The sequence below is a fragment of the Protomyctophum parallelum genome (assembly GCF_964188405.1).
Source record: "Protomyctophum parallelum genome assembly, chromosome: 1".
Lineage (NCBI taxonomy): Eukaryota > Metazoa > Chordata > Actinopteri > Myctophiformes > Myctophidae > Protomyctophum > Protomyctophum parallelum.
In genome coordinates this window covers 87,333,009-87,356,281 of record NC_139697.1, presented here as the reverse complement: position 1 = coordinate 87,356,281, position 23,273 = coordinate 87,333,009, and the positions used below count along the sequence as shown (strand labels likewise).

The 23,273-nt window shown below is 42.4% G+C and overlaps 1 protein-coding gene across 1 annotated transcript in view; it reads left to right on the top strand.

Moving 5' to 3' along the window:
* Nucleotides 1-22,463, top strand: part of LOC310866756 (connector enhancer of kinase suppressor of ras 2-like) — a gene marked incomplete at both ends in the record, with an annotated part of 37,174 nt that extends 14,711 nt beyond the window's left edge. Inside the window, 18 exons of the mRNA XM_083776481.1 lie at nucleotides 514-555; nucleotides 669-788; nucleotides 3,107-3,166; nucleotides 3,741-3,809; nucleotides 4,289-4,435; nucleotides 4,891-5,024; nucleotides 7,379-7,593; nucleotides 8,530-8,619; nucleotides 9,915-10,111; nucleotides 12,947-12,995; nucleotides 14,014-14,192; nucleotides 14,345-14,418; nucleotides 16,218-16,289; nucleotides 17,400-17,467; nucleotides 18,286-18,386; nucleotides 18,481-18,985; nucleotides 21,758-21,957; nucleotides 22,416-22,463. Coding sequence (XP_083632607.1) covers nucleotides 514-555; nucleotides 669-788; nucleotides 3,107-3,166; nucleotides 3,741-3,809; nucleotides 4,289-4,435; nucleotides 4,891-5,024; nucleotides 7,379-7,593; nucleotides 8,530-8,619; nucleotides 9,915-10,111; nucleotides 12,947-12,995; nucleotides 14,014-14,192; nucleotides 14,345-14,418; nucleotides 16,218-16,289; nucleotides 17,400-17,467; nucleotides 18,286-18,386; nucleotides 18,481-18,985; nucleotides 21,758-21,957; nucleotides 22,416-22,463 — 2,370 coding nt within the window. The remainder of the gene's footprint in view (nucleotides 1-513; nucleotides 556-668; nucleotides 789-3,106; nucleotides 3,167-3,740; nucleotides 3,810-4,288; nucleotides 4,436-4,890; nucleotides 5,025-7,378; nucleotides 7,594-8,529; nucleotides 8,620-9,914; nucleotides 10,112-12,946; nucleotides 12,996-14,013; nucleotides 14,193-14,344; nucleotides 14,419-16,217; nucleotides 16,290-17,399; nucleotides 17,468-18,285; nucleotides 18,387-18,480; nucleotides 18,986-21,757; nucleotides 21,958-22,415) is intronic.
* Between the last annotated feature and the right edge of the window lie 810 nt (nucleotides 22,464-23,273).

Below are 23,273 nucleotides of genomic sequence, written 5' to 3'. Positions count from 1 at the left end.
ATGTTCAATATGTCAGTCCACAGTTGTTAAATGTTCATAGGTTGGAAAATATCATAACATAGGCGTCCACAGGATGACATATCGCATAATAGAGTCATAGCGCTTGTCATCCGGCGACAGTCTGTGCATGCTGACAACTATAATCTATACAGTATAAGAATAAAGAAACAGTTTGAAGTGAGGATTAGTCTAAGATCGTCTTACAATGACATATACATGAGAATGTGAAGATAAAGGTAGGAGTTGACAGCATGGATGCAGAGGCAGAGTGAGAGATGGACCTCTGTATTGGTGACTCATTTGTGTTGTTTGTGCATGTATGGTTTGAGCATATTGGAGGTTAGTAAAACCCACATACAGTATTTCAAATACTATTAATAGCTACACAGTAAAATCCTCAGTGTTCATTTATCCATTTTCAACTCTGAGAGTGTATACATTTAGCAAAATGTACCATTACAGGCAGGTCATTCTGAATTGATCATAATCATATTCTCTCTATATCTACTGCAGGATTGCTCTGTGTATGAGACGGAAAACAAAATTCTCCATGTGGTGAGTCGCTCACTTTATTCCACTTTTACTTTGTGTATTATAATGCAAAACAAATCCTTTAAATGTACCATGACAGAACTCTGACGACAGTGCCTGCGCTCCTTCCTTCTCAGTGTAATACTCTTTCGGGAGTGTGTGACCATATCATCTCTCTGTCGTCGGACCCCATGGTGTCACAAGCAGCCCATCTGGAGGTGGTGCAGTTAGCCAACATCAAATCCACCGAGGGACTGGTAGGACCCCACCGTTCACCCTTGACCTCTAATTCATCCAGTCATAAGGGCCTTTCAAACGTGAAGCGATAGTTCATTTTCAATGAGACCTGTGTTTGTTTGTTTTTGCGCGGAGAAGTCGCGGTGCGACAACGCAAGCGTATTTACGCGAGCGCGGTCCCGTGAATTTGTTGCGCGCGTGCTCGTTGCGTGCACACGCCCCCCGCGACTCACCACTAGACCTGGATTCTGTTTAGCTTTTTTTTCACGCTTGCGTTGTCGCGCCCCTCTTGAGCAGACCTGGGGGAGACCTGTCGTTGATCCAGGCAACAACGCCTGCGTTCCTCGCTTCCCGTTTGAAAGGCCCTTTAGACACATCTTCCCTTACATCACAGAGACAGTTTATCTCTCATAGTTAATAAAAGGATTCTATAGTGCATTTCACACCACATATTCAATTAACTCTGAGGGTTTGCAAACCCTCAGGTTTTTCTGTATGCCAGTGTACAGCAGCATGTACAGTACGTACAATTTTAAATGCCAAGGAATTAGCATGGACAATATGTTGCCAGGCACATACACAAAAACACCCACCCACATTGCTATGATAAATTCCTATCACAGCAATGTGGGTGGTTTTTTTTGTGTAGAGGTAGAATTTGCCTCCTTATACGACCTATAATGTCTGCCTCTGTCGGCTTCAATGTGGCTTAAAATAGTACTGTGACATTGTCTTCTAGCATGTTTGATTTCATATACTGCATGTCTTAAACTACAGTAATATACTGCATGTCTTAAACTACAGTAATATGTTGTACTAATAATTAGTTCATTAGTTTGATTAGGTCTGGTTATTGGTCATTAATTATTGATACAATAACTAATACAATTGTCTCATGCTTGAACTTACTGAAAATTGTATCATCCAGTAGCTTAGGGACCTCAATTTAACGCCCCCCCCAGTTGGGCAAAATTAGAAATTAACATTATAAATGATATATGGCTACATCATATGTATGTAGCCATATATCATTTATAATGTTAAATAGATAAACAACACTTAAATGTGTCACTTAAAGGAGAATTCCATGCTAGAAGGCTTTCTTTCCTTTATTTGTAGTTGTTACGTTTTTGTGCTAATTCGCTTATTTCCATCAAAATAAGTAGTAAAGTGTGCCGCTTGGGATACTATTTACATTATGAAGAGAGGATACAGTATATACAAAATAAATTGATTTTTGAGCGATGGAAATAAGCGAATTAGCACAACACCCCAATGCCACATTTCAATTCAATGCAATTCAATTCAATATTAGGGGAAATAGCCAATAATGCGCTTTTGCACAAAATAACACCTGGACCTCTTTGGTGGGGACATACTGTAACAACTACAAATAAAGGTAGGAAAGCCTTCTAGCATGGAATTCTCCTTTAAGTGACAAGGCACTTACTATATAATCATCGTCCCTTTGTGAGACTCCTCCATCTGAACATGGACCTACAAATGGACATAAGTACTGTATCTCGCCTGGGGCTACAGTGGTTGCCCCACCCCCACATCCACGCACGTAGGGGCATGGAAGTTCTCTCATCCGTTCAATAAAACCTGCACAGGACACTAGGCCAAGTGGCCTAAAAATAAACCTTTTAGACTCATCTTAGAGACTGCCACAGTGTGTGTGTGTGTGTGTGTGTGTGTGTGTGTGTGTGTGTGTGTGTGTGTGTGTGTGTGTGTGTGTGTGTGTGTGTGTGTGTGTGTGTGTGTGTGTGTGTGTGTGTGTGTGTGTGTGTGTGTGTGTGTGTGTGTGTGTGTGTGTGCGCATGCACGAGTGTGTACTCATACTGTACCTGTACTCTATTTGTGATGCACTTAAAGCCCCATTTACTCTTTTAACTGAAAGCTTTGAGTCTTGGGCTCTGCATCATACTAGGTCAAGCAGGTTTTGTTTTAATCTGATTGAACTGCCAGAGGAGTGAGGTTTAACGAATCAGAAGTGGTACTGGTACTGTGGGATGCCAATCACGGTGGAATTGATATAAAATATTTTAAGCAGACTACTGTCCAAACATGTTCTTGTCATTCGTAGAGAACTTAGACATTTGTTGTCATTCAAGCAGCTGAAAACAATTGCTATGGTAAGACAATTTGACTAGAAAGCTAAGTCTTAAAAAGACAAAGGAGTGGCCTCACACACTGATAGCCAAAGGGCCGATTATTTAATGGAATGCAGAGTAGGAACCAGTTTGACCCCACCGTGGACCAGCATGAACGTTAAGTATGTATACCCTTAAAAATGTGATTGTAATTGTAAATATACCTTCTTACTGTTTGTCTACAGGGCATGTATATCAAATCAACTTATGATGGTCTGCATGTGATCACAGGAACTACGGAAGGAGTAAGTTGGCTATTTTAAGTTGAATTATACCTATGTCATTGTCAACTAGGGGTATCAAAAGGATGGATGCTTTTTAAAGTATGTTTAAAATTATACCATTGCGTTAATTGATATTTATATCAAAAGCACAGAATCTATAAAGAAAACAAATCAACAATAAGATTTTCAACACGACCAAACAACAACCTTTTTATACACCACTCTACTGGCTACTGGTTGTTTTGTGACATTGATGAATCATTCAATTGATTCCATTGGACGAATTAACGGAAATAAATACAATATGTATTGCTTCAAAGAAAGGTATCACATAGTGCTCACTGCTCAACATAAAAAAAATGACATTTTTCAACACATTTTCACTGAAGCATAGATTAGCATAGATTAGCCTTGATTGTGCTCTGTCAGATCTGAAGAGACATTAAGCCACTCTGACCCTTCTCACAATGCGTGGGGTTTGGTGTACCACTCTCACTCAGTATATGATGGTATAAATATCAATTAAACATTGTAAATACAGTACACATGGCTGGACCTACCGTATGTTTTAAATCTATGCCTGTCAATCCATCAGTCTTTGGCTGATCGATGTAAGAAGATCCACGCTGGGGATGAAGTTATCCAGGTCAACCATCAGACGGTGGTAAATATATTTTAATCCAGTGTGTGCGTGTGCGTGTGTGCGTGTGTGTGTGTGTGTGTGTGTGTGTGTGTGTGTGTGTGTGTGTGTGTGTGTGTGTGTGTGTGTGTGCGTGCGTGTGTGCATGTGCGCTTGCGCGTGTGTGCGTGCGTGTGTACGTGCGTGAAACCAGGAATGAAATACAAAGTGCTAAGCAAGAAATCTTTCCAAAAGTGGATGGAAAGTGATTACAAATTTTAATAAAAACCTCAAAACCATGGCATTAGCAAAATCTCTGATTTGATTTGGAGATCCTAACTTCCTATACTTAATTATGACAGGATGCAGTATCTATAAGAAGAACGAGTTTAGATAACTCTTGGACATCAGGACTTGTCATTAGAGAGGATAACAAATATCGGTACAAGCATGATTCACTAAAGGCTTACTCATAATGATTCCAATGTCCGGATGCTTCTACCTGCTTTGTTTTTGTGTGCTAGGTGGGCTGGCAGTTGAAGAACTTGGTGAACTCGTTGCGTGGGGACCCTGCAGGTGTCACTTTGACTCTGAAGAAGCGGCCACAGAGTACACTCACTTCAACTCCTGCTCTTCTGAAGAACATGAGGTGGAAGCCTTTGGCTCTGCAAGTACGGGCGGCACTACGTTATTCCACAGCTGTGTGTGTGTGTGTGTGTGTGTGTGTGTGTGTGTGTGTGTGTGTGTGTGTGTGTGTGCGTGCGTGTGTGTGTGTGTGTGTGTGTGTGTGTGTGTGTGTGTGTGTGTGTGTGTGTGTGTGTGTGTGTGTGTGTGTGTGTGTGTGTGTGTGTGTGTGTGTGTGTGTGTGTGTGTGTGTGTGTGCGTGTGTCTGTGTCTGTGTCTGTGTACATACATGTGCATGTGCAAAAATGCTACACAATAGGGATGCTAGGGTTGAAGTGTTGAAGTGTACATAACAATTGCATATGTAGTCACTAACTAGGTAGCCACTGTTAATTCAACATTGCCCACTCAAGCAACTCAACCATGTTTTCCAACCTCTCTCTCTCTCTCTCTCTCTCTCTCTCTCTCTCTCTCTCTCTCTCACGCACGCACGCACGCACAGCCAATCCTTCCTCAGAGCCCCACTAGCAGTGTTGTCACACCCACCAGCACACTTAGCACCCCTTCAAGGAGGGACAGCTGTGCCCTGCAAGAACTCTACATCCCACCGCCACCAGAGGAACCGTACACACCCAGGTGAACACGCACACACGCACGCACGCGCGCGCACACACACACACACACACACACACACACACACACACACACACACACACACACACACACACACTGTGGCAAAAGCCAACAATAGAAACATTGATTAACCAGAAGCTGTTTTGAGCGGTTAATAAAACAATATAATTATAATATTAATTATAACATTAGCCTCGCGTAGCGATACTAATATCATTGCGTGGATATTAGTCTCATCCCTCTCAGTGTTTTGGGAATAAATTGGGTTATTTGCTATCTATAGACGAATCCAGGAACGGGTCTCATGGTCGCAGCTTACGTATTTCCTGTAGGCGGACTCAACGTAGCTGCGGGGTTTAAACCCTCACTAGGCGCACCTCTTCTACTATAGTGAACGGCAGAGTGACTGATGTTAGTCTGCCTCAAACGTTACTCTTTTACCTGCTTTTTACTAACACTAACATTACAAAGATGCCCAGAACATCGGGATGAACCTGTGTAGTTTATGGCTGCTCCAACAGTAGTGGCAACATAAAAAAAGAAGAAAAATGTCAAAATATCCACTGCGGTGGCTGAGACCCGAGCCATAGAGTAATGAGACAAAGCAGTGAAAGGTCCTGAAAGATACATAACGTCAGTCTTACCCGATAACCAATCTTTCTGTTTTATGAACACAAGGCTGCTGTACTTTATACCTCATACTTTAAATGCTTAGTATGAGGTATAAATACGTAAGCTGCGACCATTCGTCTATTTATACCAGTGGTTGACAATGTGTTTTTTGTATTCTAAAAACGTCCGGGCACCTGACGGCCTGCCGCGGGTTCGACAGCCTTTGCCGCGTGTCTTTCTTCCCCCCATCTCTCTCTCCATTTCCTGTCAGTCGACTTTCAACCTATCAATAAAGACAGACCTACACAATAAAAATCCTTAAATTGTCACTTCACGGCCCCCTCCCTGCCACCCCTTCACAGTCATCTGGGGGCCCCCCCTTCACAGTCATACGTGGGGACCCCCCTGGGTTTCCTGACCCACAGGTTGAGAAGCACTGATCTCTATACGTCCAACCTGAAGGGAGTGGCTCAAGTAGATGAGATGTATCCCTGCAGACCTTGTCTGCCCTCTCTGTCAGCCTGCTACTCCCCAGGGGGCACGCGTTAGGCCGGGTAGCCTCGGAAACCCAGACGTTTTTATTTCCAGGGAGAAAAAAAAAGTCTGGGTCCGAGTCCACTTCAATTTGGCATAGAGTAGCGCAAACATCGATCACTCTCTGCTGATTTCTGATCGTCTGCACCTTTGTTAAATTGACACACACACGCACACCCGTACACACACACACTCTTCTCTCTCTGTGTCGCTCTAATTAATTAGTCTCATGTCCAGCAGCTGCGCACAGTTTCTGCCGGGAGCTGCCTATGCCATAGAAAGCATAGGTGAGTTCCAGGCTAGGGTTAGGGGTAGGGTAGGTCTTTACTAGTTTTCCAAATTTGTCATTTTGGAACGTCCACACCAGCATACAATGCAATAACAAAGGACAACCGGTGATCCGGCAATAAAATGTTTAGCAAATAGAGTGAGAATTTTGGCATCAGCGTTAGATAAGTTTCCTAAGAAAAGTACTGTAGGATCCGTTGGCCCTTCTTACAAATTGCATCCCGGGACAGTCTGTGATCTATAATAAGATCAAGATATTTATACTCCATCGCCACCTCAATCTCCTCTCCTCTAATAAGATAGAGCATCATGACTAGAATCTAAAATGGCCTTGGTGTGTTCAGATTCCAGTTGATATACGGTAGTCATTTAGAACTGGAAAACGTTCGACCAGGGTATCTGCTACGACAACAGCCTGTGTATAAAATATATAGCAATAGTGACATCACTTGTGGTGCAATCACTCCTATAGACAGCTATGTGTGTGGCTGTGTCCCTGTGTCCCTGGGTCCGAGCACGGAAATAACACCACCAAGTGTCACTGTTGTGCAGCCTAACACACAGACACAGAGGCCAGGGAGGACAGCTTGTACAGTACAGTACAGTACAGTACAGTACAGTACAGTACAGTACAGTACAGTACAGTACAGTACAGTACAGTACAGTACAGTACAGTACAGTACAGTACAGTACAGTACAGTACAGTACAGTACAGTACAGTACAGCACCACTCACTTCAGACAGGTCTGATTTTTCAATTTCACATTATACTCCATTGACATGGTGTTGCCTTCCCTTACACTGAGATCTGCCCATAGTCAGCAAATCCAAATAAAATGTACATTTTCCACTTTCTTTTTGCCCAACTCCCCCGTCGTCATCACCAACCATATAAATATTCCTCCAATGTCTCTTTGCCGCAGAGATGAAAAGGGAAACCTGCCAGGCCATGGTGATGAGTCCCACTCAGATGTTCAAGTCGGCAAGGGCTCTGACTCACCCAACTCCTACTTGGACCAGGAGTGTAGGCGGCGTTTCCCTCTGGTGGAGGAGGATGCCATTCTCTACTGCTATGAATATGACCAGAACCATGGCAGGCTGTCACCTGTTCGCAGGGGCAGCAGCACCCCTTCCTACGGTATGACTCACTCAGGCTCTGCAGGCACTCATAAAGCTTTGATGATGAACAACGATATTCTTTTTTTTTATCAAAGTTTCTAGTCACATTATGAAAATAGCATACAACATTTTTTGAACTTTCCACCCCCCCTCCCTGCCCCCGCTCTGAAAGAGCCACAACCCCGGTATCTTGTACCATTCAAATAAATATATACAAATATACATAATAGAAGAAATTAATCAAATATTGGATGATGAACAACGATATTTGATGCTCTTTTCCACTACAAGAACTAAGCGAACCTTTGTGCCGTGTAACGCATATCACAGTTTGTGGGTTTAAATTATCGTATACGTTATACGGCTCGCTTTCAGATGTATGTTATTTATTCTCGTTTACTGGTGTTACGTTTCTTATTTAGAATAGATACAGTAGTATGTAAATGATGAGTCGAGATTAGATCTATCTTGATTTCTGTATACCTGCTACTCTAGTTACTTAGCTGTTGTCTTGGCGCTCTAAGTTGTTGGTTGATTGGGCTCATGCAGCAGAAGAATTTATTTTAATGGCCATATTGGTATGTATGGCTGGCTGGCAATTCAAGGGCTGGAGCCAGGATAGCATTCGGAATAAAGGTTTCAAGGGATTCAACAGCCAAATAGCAAATGGCATGGAGACTCTGGCTGTCTGTCTCCTTTGTTGATCTACAAGCTTGTAGGTCTGCTATTTTTGAAAAATCGTGAAAATGTGGCACAGGAACAACATATTTTCAGATGAGGGTCGGCAGCCAAATACAGATAATTCTGGGGGTCCTTGACATGAAAAAGGTGTGATCACCACTGACATAGAAACATGACATTTTGTAGAATCGTCCTCAGGTCTGAACGGGTTATGTTCTGAGAGCAGCTGCATATAATGATATCAAAATGTTCCCCCTGTGCTGTACACCACCAGGCCGGCTCAGGCCCATCTCAATGCCAATAGAATGCAACTGGGCGGGAGACTATGAAGACCCCACCAAGCTGAAGAGAGAGAGCAGGAGAGGTGAGTGAGTGGGAGGCTGAGGGAGGGGCGCAGAGAGAGAGAGAGAGAGAGAGAGAGAGAGAGGACCAGACAGAGAGAGGGGGAGATGTGGCGAGTGGGTGGATATTTCATGATAGAGGATGGTCCTCTACAGTATGTCGCCCACTCAGATCTCTGTGCAAAGAAGACGCAGGCTATATGCCGACATGTTGGTGCTGTCACGATCATGACATTTTAGTTGACGATTATACAAATTATTTCAATTATTAACATTTTTTAATTGTGTTTTTTTTCGACATTTAACGTTGGAAGATACACATACAGGTATATTTTAATTTTAAGCTTTTCTAAACAGCAATTGCACATGGATGATGGCACATATTATGACAAATTAATTCAATATAGGCCTATAAAACAAATGACTGGTACCAACAATAAATAAATTTGAAAACATGGGAACTATTATGATTATTATGCTAAATAATTTATGATTTATACAGTGTTGTTGTCATGGACGTGACCCGTGTGTGTTGTGACATTGTAGATGCTATTTCTTTCTTTCTTTCTTTCTTTCTTTCTTTCTTTCTTTCTTTCTTTCTTTCTTTCCTTCTTTCCTTCTTTCTTTCTTTCTCACCGTTTCTGTTTTTGGGTTTGAAGGTATATTGTTGCCCTGGCAACTGCTAAAGATTTTTTTCTTCCCCCCCAGGATTTTGACATGCTGTAGGTTGCTGCATGCTAAGCCTCATGACAAATGGAGTGGGATAAGAAAGCAAAATGCTCTCGTTTCAGTCTCAAGGAATACTATGTGTTTAATTCCATAGGGGGGCGTGATGATGATCTGTTGATCCTTTGGGCTTCTCAACAGCCAACGCGAGGGTGCTATATTTATATACGTAAGAGGCGGTATCTTGAAATATTTGATAGCTGTCTACCTGCAGAGAGCCGAGCCGCCTTCTCGTCGTATTTATTTTAACCACTTAAAACCTAGCATCCATATTCTGGTGGGAACATTAGCCAAAAATAAGCAGTTGACACGTTGAGGAATTGTAGATCGGCTATTTTTGGAGAGATTTAGTTTAGTAGATGGAAAGCAGTCCAGAGCCAACTCAGATCCAGTTTAGTAAGTCTAGAGGTTTAAGTGGATAAAGGCCTTTCAGATATAAAGCGATATATTCAATTCAATTCAAATTATATTTGACTAGATACAAAGGTACTGAGGGACAGAATTGGAATCGGGGGCTCCTGGACCACTTTGCCGTTCGAGAAAGCAGTGATGAGACATTGCACGTTTTCTTTGCTCACTTGTGTCCCTACAGAGAACACCTTGCTGCATTATGCCCGCGAGGAGAACAAAGGCACCGCGGTGGAGGAATTCCTGATGGGACGCAGTCTGAGCCAAAACAGGAAGAAGGTTGAGAGGGGAGGTAGCCCCGCCCACTACACGCTTGTCCCCGCCCTCCAGATGGAAGTGTCCCTGTCCACCTCCAGCTCGGACTCCATGTCTCTCTACCACGTCAGTCTGTTTCTAGTCCCTGTTTCCATGTCCCTCCACCACGTCAGTCTGTTTCTAGTCCCTGTTTCCATGTCCTTTGACCACGTCAGTCTGTTTCTAGTCCCTGTTTCCATGTCCCTCCACCACGTCAGTCTGTTTCTAGTCCCTGTTTCCATGTCCTTTGACCACGTCAGTCTGTTTCTAGTCCCTGTTTCCATGTCCCTCCACCACGTCAGTCTGTTTCTAGTCCCTGTTTCCATGTCCCTCCACCACGTCAGTCTGTTTCTAGTCCCTGTTTCCATGTCTCTCCACCACGTCAGTCTGTTTCTAGTCCCTGTTTCCATGTCCCTCCACCACGTCAGTCTGTTTCTAGTCCCTGTTTCCATGTCCCTCTACCACGTCAGTCTGTTTCTAGTCCCTGTTTCCATGTCTCTCCACCACGTCAGTCTGTTTCTAGTCCCTGTTTCCATGTCCCTCGACCATGTCAGTCTGTTTCTATAGTCCCTGTTTCCATGTCCTTTGACCACGTCAGTCTGTTTCTAGTCTCTGTTTCCATGTCCCTCCACCACGTCAGTCTGTTTCTAGTCTCTGTTTCCATGTCCCTCCACCACGTCAGTCTGTTTCTAGTCCCTGTTTCCATGTCCCTCCACCACGTCAGTCTGTTTCTATAGTCCCTGTTTCCATGTCCCTCCACCACGTCAGTCTGTTTCTAGTCCCTGTTTCCATGTCCTTTGACCACATCAGTCTGTTTCTAGTCTCTGTTTCCATGTCCCTCTACCACGTCAGTCTGTTTCTAGTCCCTGTTTCCATGTCCTTTGACCACGTCAGTCTGTTTCTAGTCCCTGTTTCCATGTCCCTCCACCACGTCAGTCTGTTTCTAGTCCCTGTTTCCATGTCCTTTGACCACGTCAGTCTGTTTCTAGTCCCTGTTTCCATGTCCTTTGACCACGTCAGTCTGTTTCTAGTCTCTGTTTCCATGTCCTTTGACCACGTCAGTCTGTTTCTAGTCCCTGTTTCCATGTCCTTTGACCACGTCAGTCTGTTTCTAGTCTCTGTTTCCATGTCCTTTGACCACGTCAGTCTGTTTCTAGTCCCTGTTTCCATGTCCTTTGACCACGTCAGTCTGTTTCTAGTCCCTGTTTCCATGTCCCTCCACCACGTCAGTCTGTTTCTAGTCCCTGTTTCCATGTCTCTCTACCACGTCAGTCTGTTTCTAGTCTCTGTTTCCATGTCCTTTGAACACGTCAGTCTGTTTCTAGTCCCTGTTTCCATGTCCCTCCACCACGTCAGTCTGTTTCTAGTCCCTGTTTCCATGTCCCTCTACCACGTCCACGTCAGTCTGTTTCTAGTCCCTGTTTCCATGTCCCTCTACCACGTCAGTCTGTTTCTAGTCCCTGTTTCCATGTCCCTCTACCACGTCAGTCTGTTTCTAGTCCCTGTTTCCATGTCCCTCCACCACGTCAGTCTGTTTCTAGTCCCTGTTTCCATGTCCCTCCACCACGTCAGTCTGTTTCTAGTCCCTGTTTCCATGTCCCTCTACCACCTCAGTCTGTTTCTAGTCCCTGTTTCCATGTCCCTCCACCACCTCAGTCTGTTTCTAGTCCCTGTTTCCATGTCCCTCCACCACGTCAGTCTGTTTCTAGTCCCTGTTTCCATGTCCCTCCACCACGTCAGTCTGTTTCTAGTCCCTGTTTCCATGTCCCTCCACCACGTCAGTCTGTTTCTAGTCCCTGTTTCCATGTCTCTCCACCACCTCAGTCTGTTTCTAGTCCCTGTTTCCATGTCCCTCTACCACGTCAGTCTGTTTCTAGTCCCTGTTTCCATGTCTCTCCACCACCTCAGTCTGTTTCTAGTCCCTGTTTCCATGTCCCTCCACCACGTCAGTCTGTTTCTAGTCCCTGTCGTCACAAATATTTCTTTTATTATTAGAGCCCAACCGGTATTATATCATTATTAGTCTCTTATTTGCCTTTTTTTATGGCAATGGCATCGTTACTTAATACTTATGCATGTGTCCTGATTAGGGATGTCCCGGAAATTGGAGCCGATCATCTCATTTTCAAATGATCGGGATCTGGATAAATCAAATTTATTTTTTTATTTCAATAAAATAGTGTCTAAATACTAGACTTGTGTCTAATGTAAATCTCAGAGAAAGATGTATAAACAATGATAATTTGTGAAAACTGTCATGTTTATGCTTAATGTTTGTCCTCCTGGGGCATTAGTTCCAGCAATGGCAAACACACCACAATGACAGCCCTTCTATAGTTCTAATAAAATTAGTGACATATTTTTGCCTTTGAATAATTGAAAGGCAACAGACTAGACTAGAGTGACATACATTTCTCACATGGCATAAGTGTTGTATAAAAATATACAACACTTATATAAGATTGGATCGGGAAAAATCTGTATCGGCATGTCTCAAAATCAAATGATCAGAATCAGATTGGGAGCAAAAAAACGTGATCGGGACATCCCTAGTCCCGATGTTTTACAACTTCCAACCTGGCGTCCCTATCTTGGGCATGTCATTGTAGGCGAATATTTCCAAAAATAACAACTTGTATTGTAGATGTGCTATTCTTTGAAGAATGTCAATAGGGCTTAAGAGGTTAAATAAAATAAAATATATTCTAATGGTCTCAAATATAACTTTGTTTTTCAAATTGATTATCTGACAAAAATATTGGCCAATACATTGGTAATCGATGGCTTAGGGGCCTTAGGGATCTCTAAAATGGGGAACGGCATCGGACCCAAATTATCTACACTATTTATTATCAACGGTTAGACTGGCAACAATGGATCCCTCAGCATCTTATTGGCCTGTTTACTTTCTTTTATTTGTAGATGTTTGAACGATCCTCACTTCTCTCAAGGTCAAAGAAGAAGAATAAAGGTGAAGTACATTCCTAGAAAGTGGTTTATATAAACAACCCCCTGATTTTTAAATGATAGTGTAACACAATTGTGATCACATGTTTTTACTGTGCACACGGTTATCATTATGTTACAGGTCATGTACATGTCAGGGGTTCTCAACCTGGGGGCCGCGACCCCGCGGGGGGGGGGGGGGGGGTCCCGAAATTATTTTGGGGGGTCCCCAAATGATTTAAAAAAAAAAGCAAAAAGAAAAATGATTTTGTTTTTTTTGCACCTGAATGGCTGGAAAATGTACATAGTACACACAGTGCATGCATACACTTTCCTTAATGATTATACCTTGTTTCAGTATTTATTTATGATGTATTTTTCTCTATTATTAAAGGTTTTATGACATTCATTTTCATTTATTTTTCTTTTTCTTTTTTCTTTTAGGTTTTATGACCTCAATTACACCCCAAAAACCTGAACTTTGAACATTCAGTGGATTTTCTGTGGTCTGAAGCTTTCTTTGGGGTTTTGAGCTACTTTTGAGCTACAATGAAAACAGGCAACACAGTGAAACAGTGACATCTGCTGGCAAATCCCATTGACATATATGGGATTTGCAGTAAGTGATGTCACTTACTGCCGGCAAATCAGAGCACCTGTTTGAGCCAGAAAACCCCAGATCACAGAAAATCTACTGAATGTTAAAAGTTCATGTTTTTTGGGTGCAATTGAGATTAGAAAACCTAAAAAAAATAAGAACAATTCCAAAACCTTTTTTTTAATGTCACAATCCCTTTAAGGATATTGTAGCAGTCTATTTGTATTGGGGGGGGGGGGGGGGGGGCAGGGGTCGCGAAGACATCAAATCAAATCAAATCGAATTTATTTATATAGCACATTTAAAAACAATTCTCATTGTGCCAAAGTGCTTCACATGGCCAAAGCATTTTCGGGGGTCCCCCAGCCCAAAACGTTGAGAACCCCTGATGTACTAGTACTTTCATGACTCCTCCTGTTCTCGTGTTCCCTTTTCACCTCTGCAGTTGGAAGTCCACGGTCTTCCGTCAGTAAGCGCAGGATCTCGTGTAAGGACTTGGGTCAGGGGGACTGTGAGGGCTGGCTCTGGAAAAAAAAGGATGCCAAAAGCTATTTTTCCCAGAAATGGAAGAAATACTGGTTCATCTTGAAAGACACCTGCCTGTACTGGTACATGAATGAGCAGGTGAATAATATTGTTTGGTTTTAGTTTTCCCATATGCACCCCTCAACAATAATTAAGCCGGCCAAGTTGGAGAAATCTTAATTCTGAACACTTCTTCATCAAGCTTGATGTTATGTTGGAATGATGACGCTGTCGCGTTTGACTTATCACAGGATGAAAAGGCAGAGGGCTTTGTGAGTCTCCCAGAGTTCAAGATTGATCGTGCCACTGAATGCAGAAAAAAGTAGTGAGTACAGATTTTTACGAATGCTTAAGCGATGTCTGATTTACTGCAAAACTGTGGATTAAATTGTCAGAGGGGCAAGTTGGTGGTAATCGTGCCATTTTCTGTATTATCTTAATCTCACGTATAGCGGGATCATCAGTGATCTCCCACCTACTGGGAAAATGGTTCATTTGTGAGCTTGAACAATGCCTGTTGACAGACCTACGGCCAAACAGAGAATACCATGCAATCGTATCACTGTCCCAATATGAAGGACCATCCATAGACTGTAAAGAAATATGGACAAAGCGTTCTCCGGGTCTGATATGGACGTAAAATGAAGCCAGTCAGTCCTTGAATTGTAAATAGCCATCTTTCTAGATCTCTTTGGGCCCAGCTGGCCATTGGCTGGCCCAGACAACGAGGCGGGACTTCCCCCCTTCTTCTTCGTTGGTTTTTATTTTGACTCGAACGGGGGGTGGCTCCCGATCATAGACTGTAACGGTAGCCACGCCCCTCAGAACATACGCGACTTTATGGTATTTCTTTTAATAAATGGGACCATAATTTTCCAAAAAGAATATTATGACATGAGAAATGAGACTTTAAACTAGTGACTGGAAGCAGAAAGTATTCATGACCATGTTTATTAAGGTAATACAGTCTAGGTGAAGTTGGGCCCAAATACATGGACCTCTATGGAGATATGTGGGACCACCCTACAGTATTACAAGTACAGGTTCTGTAATGTGGTTATTTTTCAATTTAGATAAGACTATAAGATCTACTGTCTAATAGACAGCACCAATATGACACATGTTAAATACCTGTATATGTGTATTGGAGACCAATACAGACACCACTCAGATTGCCCAGCCTCTACCTATGTGAATGGTAGCTTGTAGTAAATGCTTCTATAGAGAGTGGAGCACACACAAAAAAAAGAAGTAAAATATTCGTGATTTCAATCAAATAGTTGAATAAAATGCTACTTGCTCTGCTGCATCATGGACTGACTTAATTGTTCACAAATGGTTTAAGTTTAAAAAAATAAAAAATAAAAATAAAAAAACGTTTCTTTTTTTTTTAATGATGCTGTGCCAAAATCTGAGAGCTGTTGATCTGAGGGGCTGCTGATGTCTCAGCCAGTTAGTATTCCACATGGGGCTTACAGTTAGTAACTTAATGTATCTCATCATTCCTGCTTCTTTCTGGCCTGGTGTTGCCATACTAATGCACAAATGTAATTCAATTCACTCTGGCAGCTTCATCAGGTTCCCAGGCTAGTCTCTATTCCACTGTCTTGATCACATACTGAACGGGAAACCATTGCATGCATTATGTTGTACTTTAGCGCGGCACCGAGTGCCGCACTACGAGCTTTATAGGTCTGCTATTTTTTGAATATGTATTCTTTCAGAGCAAACGTTTTTAACTAAAATCGTTGTTTCTGAGAGGTTCCTGGAATAACATATTTTCAGATGGGGGTCGGTGGCCAATTACATATACATTTGGGGTCCTTGACATGAAATATTGGAGAACCACTGATATAGAAACATAGGTATTTCAGAAAACGCTCAGGATTTAGAAGACATTTTTTAAATTTCAACGTCAGGCGTCTAAATGGGTTAAAACCAGTATACAGAAATGAGTGGATTGCACAACAGTGCTCGAGCCGCCTTTGACAAGAGTGCTTGCAAAGTGCAAACAGACACACACATTCCACTTGCAGTCCCTAGCTGCAAAAGAATGGCACAATATGTCTATGTATTTAGTAACCATAAATATATATTTAAATCTGCCCTTTGATTCTCTTTCAGTGCTTTCAAGGCTTGCCATCCAAAGATAAAGAGTTTCTACTTTGCGGCGGAGAATGTTGACGACATGGTGCGGTGAGTGATTGAGGCAGAGCTAGCCGTCACTAAATGGTTCTAATGGCTTTTGGTAGGGAGGCTCAAGAAACAACATGAACTGATCAAGACTACTTACTTACAGATATGAACTGTAGGCTACGGATGAATTAGCAATGTCTGATATTTATTTGTTCTTCAGTATGTACTGCAGTAGCAAATGTTCACTTTACCGCCACCACTGCAGTGACTCATGTGACAGTGCTATATTTACCTTCTGTACATTGCTGTGCTTCCACTTGTACAGTGAGCCACTGAACAGTAACAAATAATACAACCAAGATAACCTTGACAGCAAAATCTAAAAATAGTGACCAAAAAGAGCTCTATACCAGCACAGACTCACCGACACAAACAGACCGACAATCAAACAAAAACCAACAAAGCACATGCACAATCATACCACGCATAGACTAGCGTTAAACTCTTAAACTCCCTAACAGAAGCAGGCTCCTTACCTAACACAGAGTGACTAGGCCTATATTATGTTCTAACCGTACGCTTAACACAACAAGAGTGACTAAGCTTGTTCCATCATCCTAACGTTACAGTCACGGGTTCCAAAAACACTTCAAAGGCAACAAAGGGGGAAAAAATAAGGAAAAATCCACAGATTCGCAGGTCCGTTTTGCGTGGCGTAGAAACACCAACAGTCCTCAAATGTCGGGCGCCATTTATGATGTATCTTTCTTACAAGGAATTAGGTAAATTAATCCACAGAACCCAGAAAGATACATCAGTATTCCCATAGAAAATACTACTACTACTAATAATAATAATAATAATAATAATAATAATAAATAAATAATAGTAATAATAATTATTTTTTTATCCCTACTATCATAGTTTTTTTGCTATTTTAAATTTCATGTTATAATATCCACACACCTGCGCTTGCACAAGCTGTGCAAGCGCTGTAAGATCCTCATTGTCTATAATGGTGCTACCAGCTGTATTTGATGCGTATGTGACAATAAACACATTGTTCACCTTTACCTACCTAAGCACACGATAAGACAGATGATGATGTGACTCAGTCAGGACCACAAGCTGTAGAGACTCACATCGTTAGTGTTGTGATTTCATCCGCAGGTGGCTGAGCCGCCTCTCTACAGCAGTCACAGGGTACTCGGAGCATGAGAGGGCCCAACGAGACCGCGGTGAGAATGTTACTGACACTGTTGCAGCACTGTCTTACACCCTTCATAAGAATTCATAATAGTTATTCCACCATAGGAGACATCACATGGTTTTAATTATTGTGTTGTATACCTTTTGAGTAGCGTCACGATCAATTAATTAAGGTTCATTAAGGTTCAAGGTTCACTTTGTTTGCACATATGTGACCAGATTTGACTGAGAGCCTGGCATCGTGCAAATTCCAGCTTTTCACCAGAGGAGAAAAAACTTTTTTCCCCTTTTTTTCAAAATGAGTTAATAGCACAGGCAGACTCTTCACATACTAGAGCATGTCTGAAATAAGTGTCAGAGCTGAATTTGACATGTAAATATGAAATAAATGCTTAAACATGTAGCTAGGTGTAATGTTAGAGTCCACAGAAGTGAACCTTTCAAGCCTGTTTTCTCAACTCGCTGTTTTCTGCAAGACATTACTCTACAAGCCAGTCAATCAGTCAAACTGAACAACCAATATATTTGAAGCTATGATTCCCTGCTTTCATATGACGAATATTCAAAAATCCAATGACAGTCCCTCAGTCAAATATGGTCACATATATTGATATTATTAATTATGAATCTGATAGAGCCATCTTTGGCCCTGATTACGCTATTCATAGTATTCTTGTGCCTTGTTTTGCTCTACAATATGTCACAATGACAGCTTATTTGAGTATAATCACCCGTTGTTCGTCACCAACATAACATCTTTGATTGAATACTATGAATAGCAATAAAAATCAATTTTATTATTTTTTATTTCTATCAACATATCTAATGATCAATATCCTCACACTAGATTATTGGAGTGAGAGTGATCATGAGGATGTGGAATTGCCTTCGATGTCCAAACAGGACAGTCCGCCACCACCTTATGACACGTATCCAAGACCTTCCTCAGTGAGTCTCCTCCCGCGTCTTCACCTGATATGTCGTATCGTTTTGGGAAGTCGTGGACCTTTTCTGTTAATTAACCAACTGATGTTGTTTACAGGTACCTCAGATGAGTCCGTACCTGGAGCCAAAGCATCGTCACTTCTCTTCGTCCGACACGTTTCAGTCACGCTCCCCCCACGAAGAGTTCAGACCGGCTCCTCACGTGAGCAACTCCAGCAATGACGTCTCGCTGGGCCCGAAGACGAGCAGCCAGCGCCGCTCGTGGCAGGACCTGATCGAGGCGCCCCTGGCCAACACGGGCTTACACTACCTGCAAACACTGCCGATGGAAGGCGGAGTGCTGCGCGAAACCAGAGGACAGGTGTCTGTGGAGTACCGCCGACAGTCCACGCTACCCACACAACGCAGCCTCATGCAAGACCAGTATGGGCTCGTGCCGCTGCCCCTCAACCACGCCGTCTCCGCGGAAGCTGGAGGGAAACCCCGCAGTTTCACTCTACCCCGGGACAGTGGACTCCACGCTGTCCTGGCAGCCTCTACCAGTGCATCAGGACACCGAGACCCCCAGCGCCACCCCCAGCAGGACCAAGCCAGAGACATAGGCAAGACACATGAGACACATTCTCACCACTTCTGTTAAAGCCATTAAACGGCAAAAATGCATTGTTGAATACAGTTATTTTTCTTATTGAAGGAAAGATTCTTTGGACCAAAGATTAATCACTTATATACTTCATTGACTGCATTTCCCCAGGGGTCTATATTAAGCCTTGATGTGGCTTGCAACGATGCATAAAGATGCGTTGTGAGCTTGTAGATCTGCCGTTTTTGCTGAATGTTTCGGCCCAGAATAGGAACGCTAAGGTTCATGTAGTCAATTATTTCTGTGCTAGGCTAGGGTACGGCATCATGCTCGTACCCCCAGTATACTCCATATATGAAAGCGGCGACCGTCAATTTACCTTTTTAGCCTCCGTCCACCACCAGCTATGGGATTTTTAAATCCAGCTCCATTGAGCCTCCATTATTAACAGGATTTCCCCACCTCACTGATAACCAACCACAGCCCCCACCTCACTGATAACCAACCACAGCCCCCACCTCACTGATAACCCGGAAATGAAACAAGGATCGTAGAGTGAGAGCGGACGGCTGGCACAGGTTAGGTGTGCTTATGCTACCACCTAGTGGGCATCGAAATAATTAAGTAATTTTGTACAGTGCAGAATCCCTGAACCGCAAATTGGCTGTTATAGAAATCGTTTTCTTTATTTAAAATGAGCAAATCTTAAGCAAGCATTAGGGTTTTTATTCCAGTACCCCATGATCATTTTCAAAGCATTTTTATCCTCTGAAAATATTATGAAAAATAAGCTACATCCACATAAAGTAAATTACAACTTCATACACCATATTACAGCTGACTTTTACGGTATGGCACCTATGAAGATGAGACATATAGCAAAGTGTGTGTGTGTGTGTGTGTGTGTGTGTGTGTGTGTGTGTGTGTGTGTGTGTGTGTGTGTGTGTGTGTGTGTGTGTGTGTGTGTGTGTGTGTGTGTGCGTGCGTGCGTGTGCGCGTGTGAATGCCTGTGCCTGTCAGTGGCTAATATTGCAAGCTATTGAACCGATCAGCAGCAAGTTTATTGTGCACGCTGCCAGGAGGCCAAGGTTGTAATTAGATCCCCAAATATTCTCCACCTATTGTGAATTATGTTTGCATGAATATTTTCAACACATCCACCGTCCAGCCGTCCATTCATTTTTTGGCAAGACTGATGTCATCAATATAATGTCATCAATATAGCGAGAACTGAAGCCATGCTGTTATAGACCCTAATGTTTTTCATCCCTCTCTCTTGTAGTCTTAAATTAATGTACAGTGCTTGCTGTTTTAATATGATAGACATTTTACCGTCATTTGTGGCCATATTGGCTTGCATCTGAGGAAATCTCCAAGAGAGGTGAAATTTACATTTGACAATGATTTAAGCTGCCAGAGAGTTGTCCCTATAGCCTCAGCCTGAGTTGTGCTCCATGCCAATGTTTATATGTTGTGGTGAGGAACAATCCTTTCAATCCACGTTAATGTTGAACTCAAAGACACTGGCCCGAGGGGCCATTCTTTCTCTGTGTCCTCATTTCTGCGTTGCTCTGCCATTCACTTCCTCCAACATTGCGTGTAAAGACTCGGATCTTGCACAAAAGCAGACTGCGCGATACACACACACGCTACTAAAGCACAGACCCCGAGGCTTCATCATTACCGACTACCCTCAAACGTTTCACGTTCCATTAGAAAAGAGTGATGATAACACATTAACTAGACCAGAGAGGTTGTATTTTTGAAGTGCAGTGTAAGAAGAGGACCACTCGGGGGCAGTGTTTTAAATAAAACCACCAGGCACCAGCTACTCCTGATGACTTGGCCGCAGTGCAGTGAGGCGGCTGCATTAGTCATATGCTTGTGGTCTCATGCATGGGTTTCATCCCACCACTAATTCTGTCTCTCCTCTCTGTGCTGGCTATACTGGCATATAACACATTATTTTAAATAGAACAGATTGAGCAACGCCAACTATACAGTGTATATATACTGCATCAGCCATCGGACCTTGAATATCTTGCAGAGCCTAGTTTCAGGACATTATGTTGTACACTCCAGTGACGCATTATGATTACCTTGTGTTACACACTGTTGGAGATGAATTGAAAATATTCAGTTGGAAAGTCATCCTAATGTAAGATGCACTTACAATTGTGTAACTACACGTACTAAAACACATCTTTATATAGGCTACTGTGACGTTCCAGTTTGAGGGAGTAGAATTGTAAGTACTGTACAGCCCATTAAAAAGGCAGTAGAACAGGTAGGACTTTAGTATTAAAAGAATATGTGTGTTATAGGGCCATAAACATTTTTAGCTATATATATATATATATATATATATATATATATATATATATATAGAAAGGGGTCTGTCTCTCTAGCTCTTTAATAAACACAAAATACATTTTCAGGTGGGTTTAAAATTTCAGCCAGTCAGGAGGCAGTATCCATTTCTCAGCTTCAATTGTATAGTGTTCGATTTCCAATGTTGTCTTCTAATTTCTTTGTGTCATACCTAATTAACTGTAATTTGTGTCGAGTTCTGTCTCCTGATTGGTTAAAATTGTTATCCCGACCTAAAAGTGCATTCTCTGTTTACTAAAGAGCCTGGAGAGACAGGGATGGTTGGGAACCACTGACGTTTGCATTCCAGTTGTTCTATCCAGTGTTGGTAAAATGGTTGTTCTTGGTGCCTGCAGGCTGTGAGCAGGAGAGGAGTCTGTAGACACAGTGTTGGTAAAATGGTTGTTCTTGGTGCCTGCAGGCTGTGAGCAGGAGAGGAGGCTGCAGTCAGACTCCCTCGGGGACCTGTACCGAGCTCTGGAGCACGCCAGTCTGTCCACCAGGCCCGACTACAGGCCAGACGGACACTTGGAATACAAGCGCTCGTTTGTTCGCAGAGTCAACGACCCACTGCTCAGTGAAAAGCTCCACCGCCTCCAGATCCTACAAAGCTCACTTAAGGTAAAACAAACAACTGTCTTGGCTGCTTAATATTTATATGTTTTTTATTATCCGCTCAAAACAGCTTGTGGTTAATCAATGTTTCTGTTTTTGGCTATTGCAAGACGTGTGTGTGTGTGTGTGTGTGTGTGTGTGTGTGTGTGTGTGTGTGTGTGTGTGTGTGTGTGTGTGTGTGTGTGTGTGTGTGTGTGAGGGTGTGTGTGTGTGTGTGTGTGTGTGTGTGTGTGTGTGTGTGTGTGTGTCACAGCACGTCACAGTATTTACGCATTCTGAGATTGTAGACAGGCTATTTTCGGCTTCAGGGTTGTGGTTAAAAAACATTTTAATGACATTAATAAAATCACGATAATGAGTTAATAATCATTTCGTGACATTTATTTTTTACAAAAGTGTGTGTGCGTGAATGCATGTGTTATGCGCTCAGGTGTAAATGAATACAAATATCCATCTCTCTACAGAATGTCCCACTTCAAGACAAAGACCCTTCATTGGACTTTTTAGGATAAGTTCTGAGCATCGGTCTGTTGGTAAAGTCCTAACAACAGAAGCATTTCATGTGCCTCACCCACCCAGCCAGCTCTCTCTTCCCAGTGGCCGGAGGCTCCCAATTTGTCTACTGTACCTGCATGGCTCTTAACCCATTTAGACCTGACAACATATTCTACAAATAATGTCTTCTAAATCCTGACCAGTTTTCTGAAACACCTATGTTTCTATGTCAGTGGTTCTCATACTATTTCATGTCAAGGACCCCAAAACTTATATGGAATTGGCCACTGAAAATATGTTGTTCCAAGGACCCCCAGAAGCAAAGATTTGAGTTAAAAACGTTATATATATATTCAAAGATTTGATCACATTTTCACGATTTTTCTAAAATAGCAGACCAACAACAACACTCTGTGCCACACTACGAGTTTGTAGATCTGCTATTTTTCAATAGAATGGGTTAAACTGCAACCCTTCTACTTCCTTCCACGAAGTTCCACCTTGCTCACACAACAAGAACACAAGATTATTGTTTAAAAAAAAAAAAGGCAACACATGATATCTTGCGTGATGAAAATTGGTCTTACTGAAGACCTTTACCTTTGATAGATTTAACAGAGTGCCCTATAATTCCCCGTGGCTAATGGCTATACTCCCCTCGATGGAGAGACATTAAATAGTTGTAAGATTATGCTGTAGTTGTGTACACTACAGCAATCTCTTATAGAGTACTCTTAAAGCATAGCAATATTGTTTCAGATTTGTTTCCATCAACATAATGCATCATTGTCAAAATATGGTTACGTTAAATATGAAACAACACTTTG